At 40.6% G+C, this 22,004-nt stretch overlaps 1 protein-coding gene across 4 annotated transcripts in view; it reads right to left on the bottom strand.

The window, feature by feature from the left end:
* Positions 1–940: 940 nt before the first annotated feature.
* The window catches only part of tnrc18 (trinucleotide repeat containing 18), a 68,727-nt gene continuing 47,663 nt past the window's right edge, over positions 941–22,004 (bottom strand). For 2 of the 4 annotated variants that reach the window (XM_079596746.1, XM_079596747.1), the window contains exons 18-30: positions 20,573–20,797; positions 19,393–19,838; positions 18,875–19,003; positions 17,269–17,413; positions 15,985–16,102; positions 9,899–9,974; positions 9,353–9,461; positions 8,702–8,818; positions 8,091–8,249; positions 6,478–7,763; positions 5,238–5,474; positions 5,033–5,107; positions 941–4,947 (exon numbers count right to left, since the gene is read on the bottom strand). In XM_079596746.1, coding sequence (XP_079452872.1) covers positions 4,741–4,947; positions 5,033–5,107; positions 5,238–5,474; positions 6,478–7,763; positions 8,091–8,249; positions 8,702–8,818; positions 9,353–9,461; positions 9,899–9,974; positions 15,985–16,102; positions 17,269–17,413; positions 18,875–19,003; positions 19,393–19,838; positions 20,573–20,797 — 3,329 coding nt within the window. In that variant the 3' untranslated portion in view covers positions 941–4,740. The remainder of the gene's footprint in view (positions 4,948–5,032; positions 5,108–5,237; positions 5,475–6,477; positions 7,764–8,090; positions 8,250–8,701; positions 8,819–9,352; positions 9,462–9,898; positions 9,975–15,984; positions 16,103–17,268; positions 17,414–18,874; positions 19,004–19,392; positions 19,839–20,572; positions 20,798–22,004) is intronic. The other 2 variants (XM_079596748.1, XM_079596749.1) reach the window with 1 other exon arrangement.

Here is a 22,004-nt window from a genome sequence, read left to right as displayed (position 1 = left end):
GGTCTACCAGCCCACTTATAATAGGAGTTCCCTGTATTTCGCTTTAGCTCCATTTCCGACCACGGATTAGCGTATATGCATAGTCGCAAACACTCCTTTTGGCGGCTCATTTCCAGTTGAAGAGCTAATTTATGAATGGTCAACAAAGCAAATACGATTCCCTTTAATTGCTCAGGATACCATTTTTCCCCTCAAAGCAAGAGTTGTTCTATCGGCGAGTGGAGAATTCACTAAAGATGTTGCACTAGCATTAGCAAAGTGAGCCTTCAGTTCAATGCTAACAGCTGCTATAAATTGTAAATGGGTCCAGGAAGCTCAAAAATGGTAATCTGAAGAATGTGATTGCCCATGAGGGAGACTCAGAAACCGCCTCTTGCCTAACAAAACACCCCGGTGACCTTTTGAATCTATTGCACCACTGTGAACAGCATCGAGTGTGCAATGAATCATCACGCATGCTGAAAAACGCTCTTTCAGAAATGGGATTTTTAAAGGGGGGGCATTCCATTGGCAGTTAAATGGCTCAAGGACTACCATAACACAAATAACACTCATTCAATAGAGCCCCACAATATTTTCACTGAAGACAACATTAATTTTCCTCAATGTGGACATCAATATGCAATTCAGCCATGTTGTGAGATGAATCCCATTTACAGCATTCCTGTGGTCACATGACCAAAACTTCAGTATGATGGTGGTCATATACGAAGTCATATTGCTCGGCTCTCACAGGCATCTTAAAGAAGCACTTATACAGCAAATGACAGGAGCTGCAAAAAGCACACACCAGGTCGTAATAACAGTTCTCCTAAAAGGTTCGGGATCCGGTGATTTGTTCATCTGAAGTAATACAGATTCAAATAGTTGCAATTCAGAGCCACATGGTTCGACACACTCAATTAATGGAAAAAAAATAATACACGAATAAAGAGAAACTCAATTCCATTTCATGACATTTATTGATGAACTAGAAAATACTGAGATACTAAAAGAATTGAAAAACACTGATAATGCTGGTTGCATCTGTAAAAAAAAAAATCCAATCCCATTAGGTTTACACAGACAGGTCAACAGCAATCTTTAACATCAGTTTCAGTTAAAAAAGAAAAGAAAAAGAATTTAGTAATTTTGTTTTTACAAGATTAAATGTGTACAAAGTATATCCGTATTCATCTCCCCCTCTCATAAAGGATCATTTACAAAACCTTGATGCTTTAAAATTTCAAATAATACATTTCAAAACTATAGCTTTTTATTATTATTTTATTTTGTAACAGGACCATACCAATGCTGAAGGAACAGCAGATGAAGACCAGTGAAGGACCAGCCTCCAGTCCACACTAACTTTCTCTCTCATCTCCCACATTCATGAACACGTTCCTTCCCTCACTAGCAGCTACCTCACAGAATCTAAATTCAGCAGTATTGCACATTAAGCATGGAGGACGATTGTTCAGAGAGGGGGAATGTCAAAGAAAGAAAGAAAAAAAAAAGGTTGAACAGAATCATGCAAACAGTGAACTATTACGCTTCTACTCGGCTATACGCGGTTTTATAATAAGCCAGTTAAACCTTATACGTCATAAGATACACTCAAACAGACCCTGGACGAGTAGCAGAGGACATGAGCGATTCATCCCACGACTGCTACCAACAGAGGCCACTGTCTCATGCAGTGACCCGAGGGGAAGGAATGGACTCAGACCTCCATTCACGTTACATTACGTCACAATAAGCAAAATATACTTTTGTAGATTGCTCTAATATTATTCCTAGAAGCATATATGCGGTTTCTAAAACATGCAGACAAAAATACTCTAAAAAGTGCTTTACAGCTTGACTCAAGCTCCGAGTAAACTTGTTTTGAGGGGCACTTAAAATGTACAACGCACTAAACAGGCAAAAATCTTTGACACAAAAGACTGTGTCAAATGAAAAAGAGCTTGCTTAATGTTGCTTCTGATTCACTGTGCATTTGAAGATCATTTGGCATTTGAATTAGCTTTGGGTATGTGAAAAATCCTCAACCAAATTAGGTGACTTAGAAAAACAGTCCAAACCGGAATAGGCTGAATATCGTTTTAAGCCTCAAAACTACACACATACAATGATAAAACATGTTAAGAAATACAACCTATTGAATATCAACAAGATAATATCTCTTTAAGAGAGACTGGGCAATGTAATATGAAACGTACATGAAAAAAATATATATTTCAGACATTTCAGACCGCTCTACTATACGTAATAGTGTCAACATTTCTATAATATAAAGAAATTTCCGAAATACTGAGTAGGCCAAATATTTTCCAATTACAAAGACTGGAAGGCTCTAGTGTCAATACCCTTCTTGATCTCACTATCCTCCCTCAAAGAACGGGGGGAAAAAAACAAAACAAAACGACAGAAAGAATCAAGTCAACATCATTCACAGAGGGTATTCATCATGGCAAAAGAATTAAAAACAGGCAATGGTTTAAAAGCCCATGTGCACTAAGTATAATAATACCACCAAGAGAAAATATCAAACAAAAACATGAAACGTTGAACCAACGTGGGAGGTAGAAAGAATAACAGAGCTTAAAAAATTTGGCTGGGCAACTACAGGAGAAAAAAAAAAATATATATATGTAGCCACTAACCTCATGTTTTCTATACATATCTTGGTAACCATAAATGCTAAAAAAAAAAGTCAGTACAGATCATCCAATTGTTTTTCTTTCATTACTTAAAAAAAGATATACAAAGATTTTTTTAAAAAAGGAAAACGATTTCCTTACAGCATAAAACACATCACGTGTACTTAATGAATAACACGTGTCTTAATCTTAAAAAAGAAAAGAGAAAACATTCATACCCCCTTTGAACCATAAAAACGAGGCACAAACAAGAACCATAATTACAATTAAGCAAATAAGGTGTTCGCTAGTCTCTTCATCCATGTAAGGACGCCATAAATCAAATACATTTCACTGGTCTTGATTAGAGAAGCAGCGAATATATAGCCTGGTCCTAACAGCCTCTGATGACTGATGGCACTTTCTCCAGAGCACAATATCAATCAGTAGGACCTATTTTCAAAGACAACATTCAGACTTTGATTCTGCCGGTATACGGCAGCTTTTAGGGACCAAGGTTAAGGCTATTAAGAACGAATCAAAGAACGGCTTGGAATAACGGAGAGTTAAAAAGTCGACATGGAGAAAAACGCAGAAGTGAGAAAGGCAAAAAACAACTCAGCTTTCAACTTTCAGCGCTAACAGATAACGTCACCTGCACCGCTGCTATTTGTTTATTCGAAGAAAGTGCTTTCATGCATGAGATGTAATTGCTTTCTGTGGGGGGTTATTTTAAAAAAAAAAAAAGGGAAAGTCGAGTATAACAGACATGATAAGCAAGCGTAGCTTTTAAACTCTCCATCTCTCACTAACCCTGAGAAGCAATGAGAGAACTAAATGGTTTTCCCGCAAAACGCTTCACGTCCACCTGAACAGGGGATTGTCAAGGGAAGTCTGTCCTGTGTAAGACCAAGGGCAGAATTTAAGTGCTTATTGTTGTAAAACTGCATTATGGGACAACTGGCTTTGAACACTGTCAAATCCTACAAACCATTTGTCCTGTAATAGTAGTTTTGATATCAAGATTACATTACGTTGTCAATGTAGTGGGCGTCTAAGATTCCAGTAACGACTTACAAGATCTGTACTCTTAAAACTAGTTCCTGATATTTGTTAACGTTTTAAACTTTATTCACAGTTTATTAAAGCTTCTTTTTTCATCTTTTGCTGCTTTAAAAAAATTACTGTCACATAAATCTATGGTACACGAAAATAAAATATATTTGTCCATATCATATATAGCTCGTATGCATGTATTTACAAACGGGTATCATCTGCTTCCATCCCAGTAGAGCCCTTCACTCATAAAAAGGAACCTTTCTGTCACGCAGCTGAGGGATGAGGATCGCATATAAATATTCTGATAGATCTTCTTGGCCGCTCGGTGGAAAAGTGACTCACACTTTCCTATTAATAAACAGTCCTTGCAGGCTCGCAGACCACAGTTCTGTCCATTCTTTTAAGTGCTTCTCACATGGGCCACAGCTTTACGTCTGGTTTCGTTTTTCCCTGTTCAAGTTCATTAGCCAGCCCTTGAAAATCCAGCAGGGTTCTACCAGTAGTAACTGGACAGAAGTGTGATACATCCTGTCAGCTTCAATTACTCTTTCTGTTGTTGGTCCCACGGCCAAGGAAGCGGGTTCCTAGCAGGCCTTCTCACCCAGAGAACAGGTCCAGCAGAAGTGGTGTCACCTCCATTCCAGTCGCATCGGTGATGGCTGGGCTCAGCAGAGCAGATGCAGTTGACCTTCAAGACATTTTTGACGTGACTTCACTTTCTTTGACACGTTTAACTCTTCTGGAGATTCCTGAACATCATTTGTCCACTGCAATCACTTCACTGGGTCAAAAAAAGGTTAGGGTTGCTCCAATAACAGGCCAAACAATTGAATCTCTACTGGCGCAATTCCACAATACCAACACCATTGACTTGATGTGTATGAAATGATGTGCAAACATGACATCTGTTGAAGCAGTCTCTGATCTCAACGGATGCTTGTATCTTTGTCAGGACGTTTTCCATACATGATTGATTAGTCAGGCTTTGGGTAAAACCAACACATCTGGTCTAGTCCTTATGTCTCATTGGTTTTGATCCACATGTCTCACTTGTTGATTCTCAGCAGATTACTGGAACCCCATCCGTGTTGAATATCATTCCAGTGGTGGGTTCATAAGTCCCGGCCAGGTAGTAGAGGTCTTCGCTGTCCTGGTACTTCTTAGTTTTAATCATCTGCTCATATTGCTCAAGGCTGACCACCAGACATTTATGAGAAATGGTTTGGACGTCATTCTCATCAATGTGAGAGGACTGGTACAGTGCCCGCTGAAAAGAGAAAGCAGAGTGATCTATCAGACTGTTTTCAACGAGAAGAAGATGATCAATCCATTTCATTGATTGGTTTTCTTACCTCCATGAAGTCTTTCCTCTGGTTGGAAGCATGCAGAACAGCAGGAAGACTTTGGCCGGACATTTGATCCCAGTTCTGCCAAACAAAATTTGATTAGTTACAAACCCAGATAAAAGGCAAGACTGGGACAAGTCCAAATACAGTACAAAGGTCATATACTATGCCCGCAAACCATTGTTAATGTTTAGGAAAGGGTGACAAAAACCTTTTTGTCATGAAGTTTCTTCCCAGGGTTGGTTTCCTCTGGATGATAGAACCATTTGACACGAACCACCATGTTGTTTCCCCAGGACTCCCACATGCTCTGGATGTGTCCAATAAATGGGAGGTTGGGTCGTCCAGCAGACAGGAACACAGCACAGTCTCCAATTCGGATCATTTCCTTCCCACGCATTATGGCTTTGTAGAAAAGCTTCTTTGCCTTCCCTTTCATTCCCCGCCTCTGTCAGAAGTTGAAGGAAAAGCAAAAGGATGTTTCTTCGGGCACTTTTACGCCCCAGGGGTTGATTTCTTTTAAAACTAACAGATTTCAACATTTTCCTTTTATTATATGAAGGTTAAAATAGTTAAATTAAATATTAAAATAGTTTTAGAAACTTTTTACCAGGCCGTCATCATTTATATTGGCAATTTTCAAAATATAATTATTAAAATCTGACAAATCTAAACAAATAGTGAAGTTTCCAGTAACCATTTTAATATTTGGGAGAAAATTATTTATAATTTTTTATTTTCCACAACACCAAACATTTATCCCACTAAAGAATGTGCCTACTTGTTTACCAATGAGAGAAAGGCTTCAATGAGAAGTATGTTTGATTAAATATGACTATGTGATATGTGAATATTTAATTACGTATATTTAGTATACATAAAATGCTAGCTTTAAAATTAGCCGTGGCAAGACAAAGGCCTTGACTATTTTATGCCAAAAATACACAATTTAATTTTCCATCACCGTTTTTCCATTAAGCCTAAATTATACTTTGGTTTCTATGCATATACTAGGATATGCGTACAGTGTGCATGCCATTAATTTCAACAGCATAGTACACGCACATCTACATTTTTCTATGTAGATTTGAAAATGTAGATGTGTGTTTCTATGTAGATGTGAACATGCAGATACTCTGTATGTTCAGCTCTCATATGTCCCTTCAATTTTTTGACAACAACAAACTTGGTCATATTTTCTGAAGAGAAATAGGCACTTGACTCTAGAAAGTTTCATCCTTGTCCAGTGTCTGTACTGTGTTTGTGCACGCTAACAAATAAAGTATACTTTAAAAGGGCATGTTTTTGGCTGTACACATACGCTAAACGTTTGTGTCAAGTATACTTCACTTTACACAATGCTATTAAACACAACACATGATTTGAGATGTGATAGAAATGACACTGTTGGGACTTTCAGAAAGACTCAATCATAAAATCCATGGCCTCACCTGAGTAGGCTTTCCAAACCACTTCCACAGCTGTCTGGCAGGAAGAAATGCGGAGATCTTGGGTCTGTTCTCGACAGAGGGTAGCCTCTGTCTTTTTGCCAGCTCCTTAGTTGTTGGGAGGTGGACTCCCTCTCGTCTTTTGGGGCGACCGACACCCTGCTTAACCTTCTGCTCTTTCTGGGGCTTCTGCTGCTGAGTAGCAGATGCCTGCTGCTTCTGGATGCTGGCAGCAGATCCTGTTTTCACCTTGGCCTTCTCGTCTTCCTCCTCTTGAGGAGGTGCATGTTCTGTAGCAGGGGATGGCTGAGAACCAGCGACTGGTTCTTCATCTGAGCTACAGGAGGATTCTTCATCGCTGGTGGTGGAGGAGGAGGATGATGAGGAGGAAGAGTGGGATCCAGCTGAGGAAGAGGAACTGCTTGTGGATGAGCTGGAAGAGGTGGGACTTGATGCCCGTGAGCTATTAGAGCTGGTTGAGTCTGGTTTGGGCTTCTTGTCCTGCGAGGCCTCTCGCTCCTCCTCTCCGTCTGACTCCGAACTGCTGCTGCTACTGCTACTGCAGTTGGGACACTCCAGTTCCTTCTTGTCCTTCTCCCCTGAGTTGCTTACCTTAATCAGACCTTCGCTGCCGCTCCCCAGCTTACGAACGCTGTAGGTGGACACGCTCTCAGCAGTAGGGGGCTCTGCCTCAACCACCTTGTTTTTAGCCTTCAGTGCTTTGTCAGCAGTGGATATCGTAGTGTAGCTGACACCCATCACAGACTTATTCTCTCTTTTGGAGAGGTTCTGGCCCTCCATCATCATCAGGGCTTTGGTCTTTTTGGTTTTGGGTGACATGACTCCCTCATGGTCCAACTTGATAAGGATCTCAGTCTGAGGTTGCTTGCGCTGCATTTTCACACCAAACCCAGATGCCTCCTCTTCAGGCTTTCGCAAGCGTTTGACCGGCTTTCCTTTCCCTGTGGAACTCAGAGTCTCATTGTTGGATATAAAGGAGGCCAGAGAAGTTGAGGGCTCATTATAGAGATCCACAGACAGAACTTTTCCATAGAGTGGCTGCGAGTAGACAGACAGGGGCTGGGAACGCACTTTGGCTGGGGGCTTGATTCCTGCGGTTTTCTTCTGGCTTTCATTAGATACGGGAATGGAGGGGCTGGCTGTGCCGACTTGCTTAATTTTTCTACCTGGCCGTGGGCCGCTTTTCTGGCTGGACAGGGGCCTCTCAGGGACCTGCTTCAGGGTTGGTGTGTCAGGCTTTTCATGCTCCTTTGGAGTGACTTCAGGCTCTGGAAAGCAGCACAGGAGGGAAGGTTTTAATATGCCAGACCAAAAACACACTTACTTCTATAAAAATGCTGGGAGGCTAAAAGCTGTTCCTGTTCTGACAGTAAGTTCTTTCCAAGAAAAAGAATGTGATTTATTATCTATGAAACCACCAATCCAGTACACTTCTGTAAGATTGCTGCATTTCTAATTTCAGTAACACCAGTTCTGACTGCTTGAGGTTTAATCTGAATCAAAGCAATAACCACTTTTACAAAAATATGTCTCCTCTATAAAACGCCAAAATGCAAATGACGGTAAATGTTTGGTTCAAAAGAAGTGGAAATTACCAGGCTTAGGTTTGGGTTTTCTTCCTCTGCCTCTACTTTTTGGAGCAGACTCCTCTGTGTTTTTGGGTGGCGTTTCTTTTCCATCAGGTACATCCTTACTGCACTTCCTTCCTCGCCGTTTGGTGCTGGCCACGAGGAGGGCAGGGGACGGTTCCGCACCTGTTCAGATTAATTCCGTGTTGAAAATATTAATAACAGACTTTGGGACATTTCTGTTTGACAATTGATAAAATAATATCAAATATTGGAACATTCCCATGTGCTTTTCAGCCTCATAAATATTTTGATAATGATCATACATAAACATTTTCACAGTCAAACACACATACACACATTAATATTTACACCGTGCTCTTAAATACTATACACAAACCTTCAAAAATCTCAGTCTCACCCTCAATCATATGCAACCCCATGGCAACTAGTGGAAAAACATTTTACTGAATCTATCATCAAGCTTCAAGAGCAAAACCAAACAAAAATCAGAGGCTGCATGGACTCCAAATCAAACAGAGCACATATGGGCTGTTTACATAACTTGGATATTCAGGTAACGTTTCATGTGCTCTTTCATGCCTTGGCTTTTACTCCCTGCTTATCGGAATACTCACACTGAATCTTGTAGTCCGCCGGCAACAGTCTAATATGAGAGAGAGGGATTCGGCCAGTGTCTCCGTCGTCAAACTCCACTGTAATCAAATCGTCAACGTCTTCTATGTCTGGACTCCCTGTGGACACATAACAGAGTTGACGACTGACGCAAAAGAACATGCATCACCTCAATTTTCATTTCCACTGAGTGAAACAGCAAATACTGCTGCGCGAAAAGAGTGACCGCATATTTCTCAGTGGTGCAGCAGCGGCTGCAGGGATTCATACAGGGCCTTTTCATTCTCATTGGTTGACAGCGGCAGTAGCAGCGACCTCCCTTTAAGAGTTTCTTGACAAGCCTCCAGCTCCCTCCTTCCTCAGCATGAGGGAAAATAAATAATAATAGAGCAGAGCTCTGCATGTAGCTAACCACACCATCTTTCATTCCCCGGCTCGGTTTATCTGGCAGTGCTTATGGGCTTGGCTAAAAGATTTAGATTAAAGGAAATGAAACAACCCTGAAAGGTTCTCTTACTGCACCTCTGTGCGGAGCACATTGGACATTTGTGCATATTTTTCCATTCGAGAGACAGATGCAGTAAAACGCATTAGTTAATAGTCTGTAATAGCCAGTGAAAGGAGCTCAATTAAGCGGAAAAGGAAAGCTATACCTCTGACGACCGTGCCAGGGTAAAGGCAACGGTACTGCTGGCTCCAGTAGGCTGCGATCCGGGTCCCCTGGGGAAGGTATCTGACGGAGGGGGGTTTCACATCAATAATCTGTAAAACAAAGGAGGTGTGGATCAGAGAGGATTATTAAATCAACACCTGTGTGCATTCGCGGTCATTTATCTTTTAGAATGAATAACTAATGAATCCTTTTCTGGCGAGGAAACATATATATTTTGTACATAATCCATCTTAGAGAGGCAGTAATGGCTAAGGTTGCTGTTGGCAGAGGTACATTAGGAAGGAAAGGCGGTAGTCGCAGGAGCATGTGCCTAAACCAACAGACAGAGGTACTGGAGCAAAATATGCCCTTAGCTTAATAGCAGGGGAAGGTGCTAAACAGCTTCTATATTACAGCGTGCCCCGGGCCTGTTAGCAGAGAGAGGAAACTGAGGAGTGTGCCCGAAGTAAAACACACAGGCCTGTTGTGGTGAGCCGTAACGTGTATATGGGTCAGTGAACGGTGTAGGGCAGTGTGGCGTACTGACCGCCTCCTGTAGCAGTTGCTCCAGGCAGTAGATATGTGGCCTGTTCCCCCTCTCGCCCTCCACCACCACACTGTATCTGTAAGACAGGACAAAGTCATGAGCCAAAAAACAAAATCTAGGGACTGCACATCCTGAAGTCAGGGTAATATTAACATTAAAATGAAATTTGCGACCCATTTTACTTCCATAATGTGAGTTATGTATCAGGATATTCAATGGAAACAACAACAAATGTAGGGCAAGACTATTTTATCCATCAGGAAATGACCGGATGGCGAAAAATGCTCGTTCCATAAAGGAATAGAGTTTTCAGATGGTTTTGGAGGGAATACTCCCTTCCTGAAACACAGCCACCATTATTTTTATATTGAATGTTATCTGGCATTAAATGAAAGTAGCGACAGATCTTTTCTTTTACATTGTGCCGCACATCTGAGAACATTAATTAAAAAAGGGAATAAATGTAGGGCGGGCGGGGACTTGGTTCAATCCATTGGTTGTTGATTGGATTTAGCAGATCTAAATGTGAATTTGTACCGCTGGTTTTACAGACAAGGCTAAAGCCTATAGTCCCAGACTAAAATGCACGTTTGAGCCGTATTAACTGAAAGCAACTTGCACTGACATTTCTTAAAATATGTCAATACTATTGGTTTGTCTCAAGATGCACACCAGTAATGTTTTTTTCCATAGTCATTTACTTTAAGAGGACTAAATGATTGGAGAATTTCAGCATAAGTCACCAGAGAGAAATCTTATTACAACGAAAAAAATAAAATAATAATTAACATGAAATTTAATGCTGACATTAAATGGGCAATATATTTAAAAAAAGGCTGCATTAACAACAACAGACTATACGGCTATCAGTTAACACTAACTAATAGGCTGCATATCCCTAGCTGATATCTGCAAGAAGTGAAAGTCGAGCAAGTTATTACAATGTGATGAAAGACTAAGAATACCATTGTTTTCATTCTTTGGTATAACATACCTGTACACAGATGAATCATTCACAAATGAAAGGTGTAATAATAAAGTAAATAGGGTCAATTTGTCAACTGTGGAAAGGAGCTGTCTAAAACCAGAGCTTAATAGTTTAGTCTAAAATTACATAGTAGTAGGCTATAGAGGGGAGATGCAGGGGGTCTAAACCTAAAGACGCTGCAGCCAAAGAGCATGAAGACAGATCTCTTGAGAAACACACTGAGCTTTGAACTGAGCTTGGCTTTCTCTCCATCTCCCCTCACTCTCCCCTCCTTATTCAAGCGCAACCCTCAGGGACAAAATTTGGAGGGGCTCTTACCCTTTAAAAAATAAAACATAAAATAAAAATCCTTGCCCGATAAATTTATCCTTTTGCAGCGTTGTTATTGTCTTTACTGTCAAGAAGTCAGAGCCCTGGGGATATGCAAGATAAGTCAAACTGTTTCTTGACATCACATGTGAGAGCCAAAATGGGCTCTGATGCAAATGGAAAAAAGGGATAAAAAGAGGCAGACCAGCCTAAGCCAGTGTGTAGGCGGAGCACAATCCAAACATAGGTTTCTCTCTTCCAGATCTGGAATATTATTTCTGGAAGTTGGCCGGTTTCACCTTTGAAAAATTAGCAAAGCCTTTTTCCAGCTCAAGAAAAAAAACGACTTTCCACTGCCAAAGTGAACCAACAAGCAAACATATCAATATTGTTTAAAAACAAAAAGAAGAAAAAAGGAAGCTATCAGAGTTTTATTGGCTGTAGGAAAAAGAGAGAAACAACAATGACCGGCTCTATAAAGTGCAGGTCATTCTATTATTGGATGCGAGTACATGGGCCTTATAAATCAGCATGGGTGCATACATGTGTGACGTCCAAGACGGGGCTTCTGCGCTAAAAAAAAAAAACAGTTGGATGTTTGGCCTTTTTTCATTTGGATTCATGAGGGTGCCTGCAGTTCAAGCATGGACCCAGAGCCAGGCTTCAGAGGTGTCCATCACCGAGTGGCAGCCTTATTACTGTGACATGGACCTGGGAGGTGATGTGGGACAGCCTCCCCCAGATCACTTCCTCCTGGATCTGGCCTGAGGGGGAGGACTCTGCTGGCCAAACCTGATTGGCTCTGTCTGCAAAGCCTGGGATAAATTCACACCAGCTGCCTCAGGGGGGGAAAAGATTGACCGGCCGAGCAGGGTTAAATATCTGTCATGTTTGTGGATTGCTCGCCTGATGTGGGCTTGGGGACATGGGAAGGGTCACCCTAAAATTTGTTTTTGTTTGTTAAGTGGAAGGGAAGGTATTTGGTAGTAAAGGTCAGTATGGAGTAATTTTATTTCATTGTAATAAAAATGTCCTTTGGGAAATACTTTATTTCGACTGGTCACTCTGCATTCCGCATATTTTGGTATTATGACCACAAAAATAAAATAAAACTGATTTCCTAAATAGCTAGTATCATGTGTCTTTTATTACTCCACAGTCTCTTTATTCTCACATAATAAAAATAATGTCAGCTCAGATACATTTTTCACATCTATTGATTTATTTTGGAAGTAGCCTTGTCCAAGTCGCCCGGCATGGGTTTATTTTGCTGTTGAATATCTTGAAACTGTACTTGATGAATCACACACACTCTGCAAAACATCACTTCATATAAATAAATACTTCCTTTTATGCTGTCCTGTTGAAATTCTGGGCGAGATTTAAAAAGTACTGTATACATGTCATTGGGAAAACCACTCAAAAGAAAAGAGTACACCAGAAAAAAAAAAAAAAAATTCCATCTCAACATTTCGGTCTTGTTTTCCAGTACAAATATATAAATATTCTTAAATCAAGATACATTTACTTGAGATACAAAATGACTTGTAGAGTTTATGCTTAATTTTAAAAAAAATATTGTATGGGGTAAAGAACAAAAAAGCTGTTTTCCTTTTAAATTAAGTGTATTTTTCTTGTTTTAAGCGCAAATTTCCTTAATTTAGATATTTTTTTCCAGAAAGCAATATTTGATATCTTAAGTTATTTTGCATCTCAAAAAAAGACAAAAATACTAAGCAAAATATTTTTTATTTTAGCCGTGTAGTTGTGTAGAGGCACAAAATGCAATTCTACAATATTATATTTCGCTTTGAGACGACATGGCATTCAGAAATCTTTATTGGAGCAGTAAGACAGAGGGAAGTTTAGCTGCGAAAATCTCCCCAACATTTCCCCTTCTTTACATAGAACCACATCTCTAAAGCATAATTAAAGGCACAACAGAGAGAGAAAAATGGCGAGCCAGCGAAGGATGGAGTGAAAGCTTCAATTAGTTTTCCATTACCCATAAATAATGGGCCAGTGCCATTAGCATGGTCTTCACGTCGGAAAGTGTGACAATGGCTTTGCCAAAGGACTTTTCTGAGCAGAACACAGGCTTCATGAAAGCCGAGGCTCAGGCTGAGAACAGACACTTTTCCTTACCCTAGATTTCAGTTCCAATTCGACACCGGCTGTGTGAGTTATTGACTGCACAATTAACCAGCCTGCTCTCATGGACTGCAAGTATGTCCATGCCTGCAGAAGCCCAGGCTCTCCACAACGGGCTCAATTAATGAAGACAGGCGAGGCATATAAACAGCAGCGGCGTCGGCATGTAAACATTTGAGAGCCCAAGCACGGATTTTCAATCTCTGGATGCGTTAAAGGTGTTGTTGTAGCACAAGCCGTCACAGAATTACATTTCCAGAGGGCAGGGTGGACAACAAGCGATCTGTTGCAGTCAAGCCCTCCGCACTAACGCCTGCTCTCGTCATATTAAATCCTCTCGCAACCAGTTCTCACCGTCACAATGAACTACCCGCTTTGAAGAGCTGCGGTAACACAGTCCTGCACAAAGGCACCTTCCTTTCCTTGGCTGGAACGGGCTATTTTTAGTACAAGAGGCACATGCAGAGCGAGCAACTGATGGAGAGATATTCCACTGCCAAAATATGACAAACATATCTCATTATGCCACGCAAATGTGCTGCAAATTAACAGATAAAGAACCACCTTTCTGCTCTCTTAATTTAGGAATACACGTTTAGTATTAAACCGGAACTAGAATCCAGATTTAGCGCATGCTGCCTGACCTCTGGCTCTCAAACCGCTGGAATTTGGGAGAAGGACTGTGATGGGAGTTTGAAGGATGGCTGCTTCTCGCTCTCGGACTGATAAAAGGAAGATGTGATTCTGTGCTGAATGCTAAACACAGTCATTGAGCAACCGTGGGCCGCCGCTCTAATGAAACTAAAATGGAGGACAACATTTCACAGAGGGCAGAAATGCAACTGAGCCCTTCTCATTAAAGATCCCCCTACCAGATGCTGCACCAGTTTGACTTTTTCACTAAATTAGATTATCCTTTATAGGGATGACTTTGAGAGGAACTCTCTCGCCCTTCAATAGACTAAAACTTGTTCATCCAAGTGGATAATAGGCCATGGGAGACTGCAGAAAGCATACAAAGTCCAAACAAAACTGCCCATTTCTGTCATCGCCTCCCACAAGACACTTCACACCCCTTCTGTTTCCTGAACGAAAACAAAATGTTTCACTTCCAAACTTTTCCATGGAGAACTCTGAACTGGACCTTACAATGGGAAAAACTTGGCAATATTTCACTCGCTGTAACACTAAGTTGCTCAAGTAAACAGTTCGGTAAAAATAATCTGTAAATGGCCAGGGAGCTACAGTTAAATAGAGCGCAGGAATGACAGCCAACTTTTGTTAGTGACCTTGGTTCTAAGCCTTGAACTAAACCAACCGCAAAACTAGACAACACTCCTCCCATAAAGCACTGAGAATGATGCAATTAAATAAACACAGGATTTGTCTTTGTCATGTACTTTCATACAATAAAAAAACATCTACTTTTGATCTGTAATGCATCAAATCAGATTTAGGCAGCTAGATAATTGTACCTAGATAGATTTACTGTGAATTCAGAATTGAGAATGATGCAATGGATGTCAATTAAACATGTTTTTAAAAAATACAAATAAATGAACACCTCACACTAACTTATTGAGTCTATAGAAGAGTACCCTAATTCATATACCAAGGTGGTTCATTTGTCATTGAGGCAAACAATATTGAAGACTAGCGCTGGGTAAAAAAAAAAAATTGCTTTCTCGATTTTATTCAATTCTCGTTTTATGAACGGACACAGATTCTGAAATCCGAAATATCGACCTGAACATTGTAGTGCTCCTCACATAAATCGCAATAAGCTTTGTGCGTTGTTACTTTTGATATGAAACAAAGTCTCATATTTAAAATTCTGTCCATTTTCAAAATATAAACGATGTAGCGCCTCAGTTTAAAAGAAGCAGCAGCGCGGAGTGCACGCAAACTGATCATCTCCATTTTAATACCAGTTACAGCAACAAATAAACATGAATGAACATCTAAAGGTATGCATCATGTATAAATCAGTGTTTCAACCATGGAAAGATGTCAATAAAACAGCTTGTAAACAATGTCACGTAACGTCACATTTGCCTCAGAAAAAACATATTCAGTGACCATTAGACTCATTGGTTAAATTGGAAAAAAATTATTCAAGAAACATTTTGGTAAATAAATGCACTATATTACATATTCATTATAATTTCTTGGATTCTTTATATATTCATTATAATTTTTAATGTTGTTCAATATTTAATACATGTTTGAATAAATCAGTCAAGTTGACAGCCACTATTTAATATTTATATTCCAAACATGAATTGGAGTAGAAATATAATTATGTAATTGTAAAGTTAGGATTATAACTATTATTATAAAGACTTCTTTGAGTGTATTAAAGTGTTTGTATACAAATCAGTTAATTTTAACCTTTAATATTATAGTAATGTAGTACCAACTGACTCCCATGCATAGTTTACAGCATTAGTTGAGTTTTTTTTTTTCTTGAGACAATTTTCCATGTACTGTACCTGATATATATACAAAATAATAAATATCGAATCGAAAGCTTGTGAATCAAAATTGAATTGTGAAATTTGTGTCAATACCCAGCCCTATTGAAGACACAGCAGAGGTATAAAGAGAATGAAAACAGTTCCGGCTGGCGGTCTCTTACATGTCAGGAGAGTGAACCGTGCTGACGTGGCCGGCATACAGGAGTTTGTCATCCATAGGGATGAGGACCCGTAATCCATCCTGCAGTTCATCTTTGTTAATGACACAGTTCCGAGGGGCTTGGGGAAAAACAGAACAGAGGGAGATAAGCAGAGAAAGAGACATGTCAAAACTTGTGCTCCTAAATAACATGATAATTCTCATCACCACCTTATAAAGCTGCAAATGTTAGAGAAAATAGCGGTGTTCCAAAACACAGGGAGCTGCTTATAGATTCAGCATTTTAATGTGAAAACTGTTCCCACAGGTTAGCTTAATTATGCTGCTTTCCAACATACCCAATTATAGGCAAATTCGAAGACAACTTCATGTGCTAATCGTGAAGTTATTCCAACTAGATCAGTGGAAAAAAAAATCCCAATATGGTGAATGAAATGAAGTCAATTATAAAATGTAGTTGTAAAAAAGGAAATCTTGAAGAAGCCAATACCAGAACACACGGCCACAGTAGGTCATAAACCCCGCCCTCTCTATTTAATCGAATGGGATGCAAGCCACACAAAAAATCCAATTACACTTCAAATAATTTTTTCTCCAAAGATCTTTTCTGTAATTTTAGGTGGTTCTTATCACGCAAATGTACGTTTCTCCCAAAAAATTATGGTTTTAGTTAGTTATCTGATGCTATAAAAAGGGGTGCAACGTCATGATTGACAGCTGTGCTTGCATTGCGTCTGCGGGAGAGGGAGTGTGGGCTGGACTTTGATGCTGCGGCTCCACTACTGTGAAGACTCGGGTTCCGAACTACATAATCGCCAACAACCGTTACTGGGATAGTTTGGCTTCATCTTTCTACAGTGGAAGGAAGCAGAGATGCCCTGTCCATTTCTCCCCCCAGTCTATGTGTGCTGTCTGCGTAGAACCTTCAAAATCGGTCACTTATGAGGTTTCACGACGGTTACGATGCTGTCAATGTAGGTAGCAAGCAGCTCACAAGGGTTTGAAACGGAGCTAATGCGTGCAATACCTCTCAGCTCGTCCCATTAACGTATGAATGCAATCAGGCCGAATCAATTTTCAGATTTTTAATGCTGGATTAAGATAAGATATGCTGTGAAATTATCTCTCCCTCACGTCATTCAAAAGACATTCACTTTTAATTGCATGCATGGACAAGAAAATGAAGTCTGGTTTAGTCATTAAACAGCAATTATAAATGGGGAGGTAATGAAGGAAAAGAGCTCCGCGGCCTTGATGACAAGAGGGAATGAGAAAAGAGTCTCACCGGGGGTGCAGGGTCTTTCGGGCTGAGCGCTCACAGGGGGATTCTCATCCTCTGAGAAGCTGCTGTCCTGGTTGGGCTCAAAGTCCTCATCAGCAGCCATACTTTCCATCAGTTTACTGACAGCACCGCCCTTCCCTCGAGCCTGCTGGGGGAATTCAAGCACATTTTGCCCCAATTCCAGTGACAATATGAAATATTGAACACTGAGCCATTGTTGGTTCAGTTCTAAAGATGAGACCCATGTACTTACTAGGGAATTGATTCAGTAAAACCTATTTAGATGACTGACAAGCTCGGCTCGCGAGATGTAGGATTTCTTGATTTCGAATGGGGCAAATACCCAGAGGAGTTCCCGAGCTTCTGCACTGTGCATTATAACACATGATTTATACATACAATGATAAAACAGCAGCGGTGGAGAGTTTTAAAATGCAGTGGAGATTTATCTTGAGAAGAAAAAATAAATTGTGCAGAAGGGGCGGAGAAATGGATGGAGCGAGATGTCGTTTGGTTAATTTCACTGCTTTCCCGCTGAGTGTGCAGTCTAATTAGGCTTGCTGCTCGATTGGGCTCTCCCCTTTTCTCTCTCCCTCTCCTTCCCCATCTCACATCCCTCCCTTTGGTCATGGTGGGTACTGAGAGCAGGCCCATACAGAATGGGACAGGGGAGCAGGAAGGGGCAGCTCATTTAAATGCAAGGCTTCTCCCAACAGGCCTTGAGCCTGCCAGGTAAAATTATTCTAATCCCTTTCTGTGTTTCTCCTTAGAGTCACAGTGTAGCACAAAATGGCTGCTCAACACTAGGTCTTTCAAATATTTATTAAGTGGGATGTTAAAAATGTAAGTAAATTTAATATATAAAAGTTTGGGGTTGGTCAGAATTTTTTGTTGGAAAGGCACTATAATTTGATTTTAAAAAAATGCAGGAAAACAATAATATTGTGAAATATTTTAACAATTTAAAATACTTTTCCTATTTTTATTATATTTGAATAAAATGTTTGTATTCTATTGCTGTAAGGTTGCATTTCCTGAAGCTGAATTTTCAGCATCATTACTCCAGTCTTCAGTGTCACATGTTCCTTCAGAAATCATTCTTATATGCCGAGTTGCTGCTCAAGAAACATTATATTCGTATTATCATTTTGTGGAAACCAATAAATTTTTTCCAGGAATCTTTGAATAGAAAGTTTAAAATAAAAGCATCTATCAAAATATTTCTGTTTTAAATAAATTATAACATTAATGTCTTTACAGTTATTTTTTATCCATTTAATGCATCCTTGCTGAATAAAAGTAATAAAAAAAAAAAAAAAAATCTTACCGACCCCAAACTGTTTTTGGCAGAAGATTGCTATAATAATATACTTGCTACAAAATATAATTTTATGAGCTTAAATAAAATTAATTGAACACTTGCTTTTTATTAATGGTATTTAATAAACAATTAAAAAAAAATACTATCCCAGTTGATGGATGTTGATATATCTTGGAATTTGCTCCAGGGGTTACTATTATTTCTGTTCATCAGCCAGAATATTGAAAAATATTGACCAATTTATCACTCATTGGCACTGCAACATCAGCTGAGTTAGGCAATAGTTACCTCTCTGGATTTGGCCTTCACCTTGCTCTTGCGGCCTGGGCTGACAGGCAGAGCTCCGGCACTTTCCGAGGGTGTGCTGGAGAGCTGGGGTGGGGGCAGACACAAGGGGGTATCCTTAATCCTCTTCTTCTGAAACATTCACACCAAATACAAAGCCAAACCATCAGCATGGACAAGAGTGAAAAGCCTCATACAAATGCATGACACAATCGGGCTCAGTTCTCCCAGACATTACAGTCATTCAACAACATTGGATAGACAAGTAAACATTAATAGGCAGTCATGTATTGAACACTATAAAAAAACAATAGAGGATTCGGAAGGAGGAACGGTGATGGCTGGTAATTGTAGCCTGGCAAGTAGCAGCCATTCTTTTGTGTCCAACAACATGACACTCACAGCGGGAGGCTTTCTTGTCCGACAAATGTAGCAGGACACCAGCTGGTATCAAGCGCCCTCACGGTTTCATTGGGGCTGGCACAGAGGACTCAATCTACATCAATAAAACAAGGGCTTACCTTGTTGGGGTCTTTCACCTCCTTGGCTTTGGTCAGCTCTTTGGGGCTTTGCGAAGACGCTTTGGGGCTTTGTGAAGATGCTTTGGGGCTTTGTGAAGACGCTTTGGGGCCACGAGCAGTTTTGGGAGTGAGTGGAAGAGGAGTTTTGCCAGACGGGGAGATGGGGGTGGCTTGGGCAGCATCATGGAGGAAAATGCGTTCACTCCTCCGCCGTGTCCACTGTTCGTCTTCGCTCCCGTCGGCGGTAAGGTCGAAACTGAACTCCCGCGGAGATTTGGGTTTCTTCGGTTTGCGTCCACGCTTGCTGGGGCTGGAGTCGTCACGCCTGACGCTCGCGGGCGGCAAGAGAGGGAGCTCAGGAGCCGACCGCTTGCCGTGCAACAGTGACGGAAACTTCTTTCTCATTTTAACATCGCTCTCCGAATCTGTAAACTCGAACTCTGTACCTACAATCCAGAAGATACAACCTTCGGTTATTAATAAGGCATGCAAATGAAATGCACTTGCACAAACGCAAAGTGTCTTTAATGAAATACACAACAGTAATGTAAATAAATACTAGGCCATCTGCTATAATTCAAACCATCTACATGTGGTCAACTCATTTGCCAGCAAAGAACGACAATATAATGTGCACATGTAAGAAATAAACAGGGCCAGATGTGGGAGCAGAATTAAGTCCGAACATTGTTGCAGGGCCTTGGAATAGTTAATGAAGGGGGCTGTTGGTCTCCGCTGGCAGGCCTGTCGTGCGCGCTGCTGGGTACCCGCTCAGGATCACAGCCCAACCTCATCAAAGCAAGGCCTGTCAGCATCACATTCTCAGTGAGTGCAAGCGGCGCAGCAAACACACAAACACAAATGCGGCTAGGGGATAATGACACTCCATTCTCAAGGTGGGGCTCAACGGATGGGTGTCTATATTGAATAACACCCCTACTGAGTGAATGCTCCAAGCACAATGTGTTTTCATCTGCCAGCACCTTTCAATTCCCTCACTCACCGATGCACATGCACGACACAGCTCAACAAAAGACAGCCAATAACAATGCATCACCTTGTCACCTGGGAATTTAAGTCCCAGCGGACCTGGAAAAGCAGCTGATGTCACAGAGAGATAACAGAGGAGTCTAAGAGTGTAGAAAAAGATGCAATCCATTCTGGAAGAGCACTTCCTTACCCAGTAGACTCTGCCGTTCCTCTTTCTTCTTGGCTTTCTGTTTAGCCTCCATTTGGACGATGGAGAGCGGATTGGTGACAATGGGGCACGGGATAGCGCTCGCGGCAAAGCGGGCCAGAAGACCCAGCCCACTCTCTTCTACAGATGACGAACACAGGACGTCGCTTTCATCGAGCTCATAATCGTACCCATCTTCATCATCGTCATCATCATCGGTGAAATACTCTGTTAACAAGAAGACAAATCATTTAGGATGTTTGACAAAATATATAAGTTTCAGAAATGAATGAAAATGAAGCCTGTAACACGACCCATTACTTAAAGCAGAGCTCTTCAACTCCAGTCTTGGAGGACCAGTGTAACCCCAACCAAACATACCCAAACAAACTAATAAAGGCGTTCAAAACTACTTGACAACTAAATGACACTCTTAAAATAAAAGGTATTTTCATAGTGATGCTACAGAGGAACACTTTTGGGATCACCAAAGAACCTTTCAGTGAACAGTTTTTAAAAGAACCATTTTTTTTTTCTTAGTGATAAGAACATTTGAATAATATAAAAGAACCTTTTGTGCAGTGGAGGTGCCATTGATGTCAAGGTTTCTACATGGAACCACAGATGCCAATAAAGAGCCTTTATTTTAAAGAGTGTACAGACAGGAGGGTTACATTTGGATTGTTTCTTAAGTCTGCAGGACACTGGCCCTCCAGGGCTGGAGTTGAAGAGCCCAGAATTGGCGATAGATCACACAAAAATTTTAATTCTGTCATCTACTCACTCTCATGTCATTCCAAACCTGCATGACTGACTTCTGCCTTACTTTCTTCAATGAAAGTCAACGGGGTCCAATAGATGTTAAGACCCCGTTGAATTTCAATGCATAGACAAAACGTCAAACCATTTTTCAAAATATAATTTGTGTTCTGCAAAAGAAAAAGTCATACAGGTTTGGAACGACAAGAAGTGCGAGTAACTGATTACGTCATTTCATTTTTGGGTGAACTACTACTTTTAACCATATCCTATTAAAATGAAGGCCTCAATCCCAAAATAAATGTAAGAAATCCAACATCTAAAGATAATTTTTCCTACTAGTTATCTATGTAGAACAATAAACCCATTGAATTCAATCTGCATAGCGATGAATTCTAGATGACTAGCCCTAATGCATCATTCTGCCAGCTGTAGTGTTTTCTCACTTTTATGTATCCACTGTAATCTAGCACCGCAGAAGCAGACTTTCTCTAGATTAATGTGTTCTTGCTCAAATACTGCAGCCCACCCACTGCTACATAAGATTACTGGTGGGGGACAAAGCCTGGTTTCATGCGGGCAGCAAATACTAAGCTGGGTAGGCAGGATCTCGCAAGCGTAGCTTTCAAACCTTCAGAGCTTTAGGGCAGGATTTTAAATCAGCATGGCTGCTGGC

This window comes from Phoxinus phoxinus (assembly GCF_949152265.1).
Source record: "Phoxinus phoxinus genome assembly, chromosome: 1".
NCBI classification, from domain to species: domain Eukaryota; kingdom Metazoa; phylum Chordata; class Actinopteri; order Cypriniformes; family Leuciscidae; genus Phoxinus; species Phoxinus phoxinus.
Note: the sequence above shows the minus strand (reverse complement) of the source record. Positions and strands in the feature narration are given on the sequence as shown.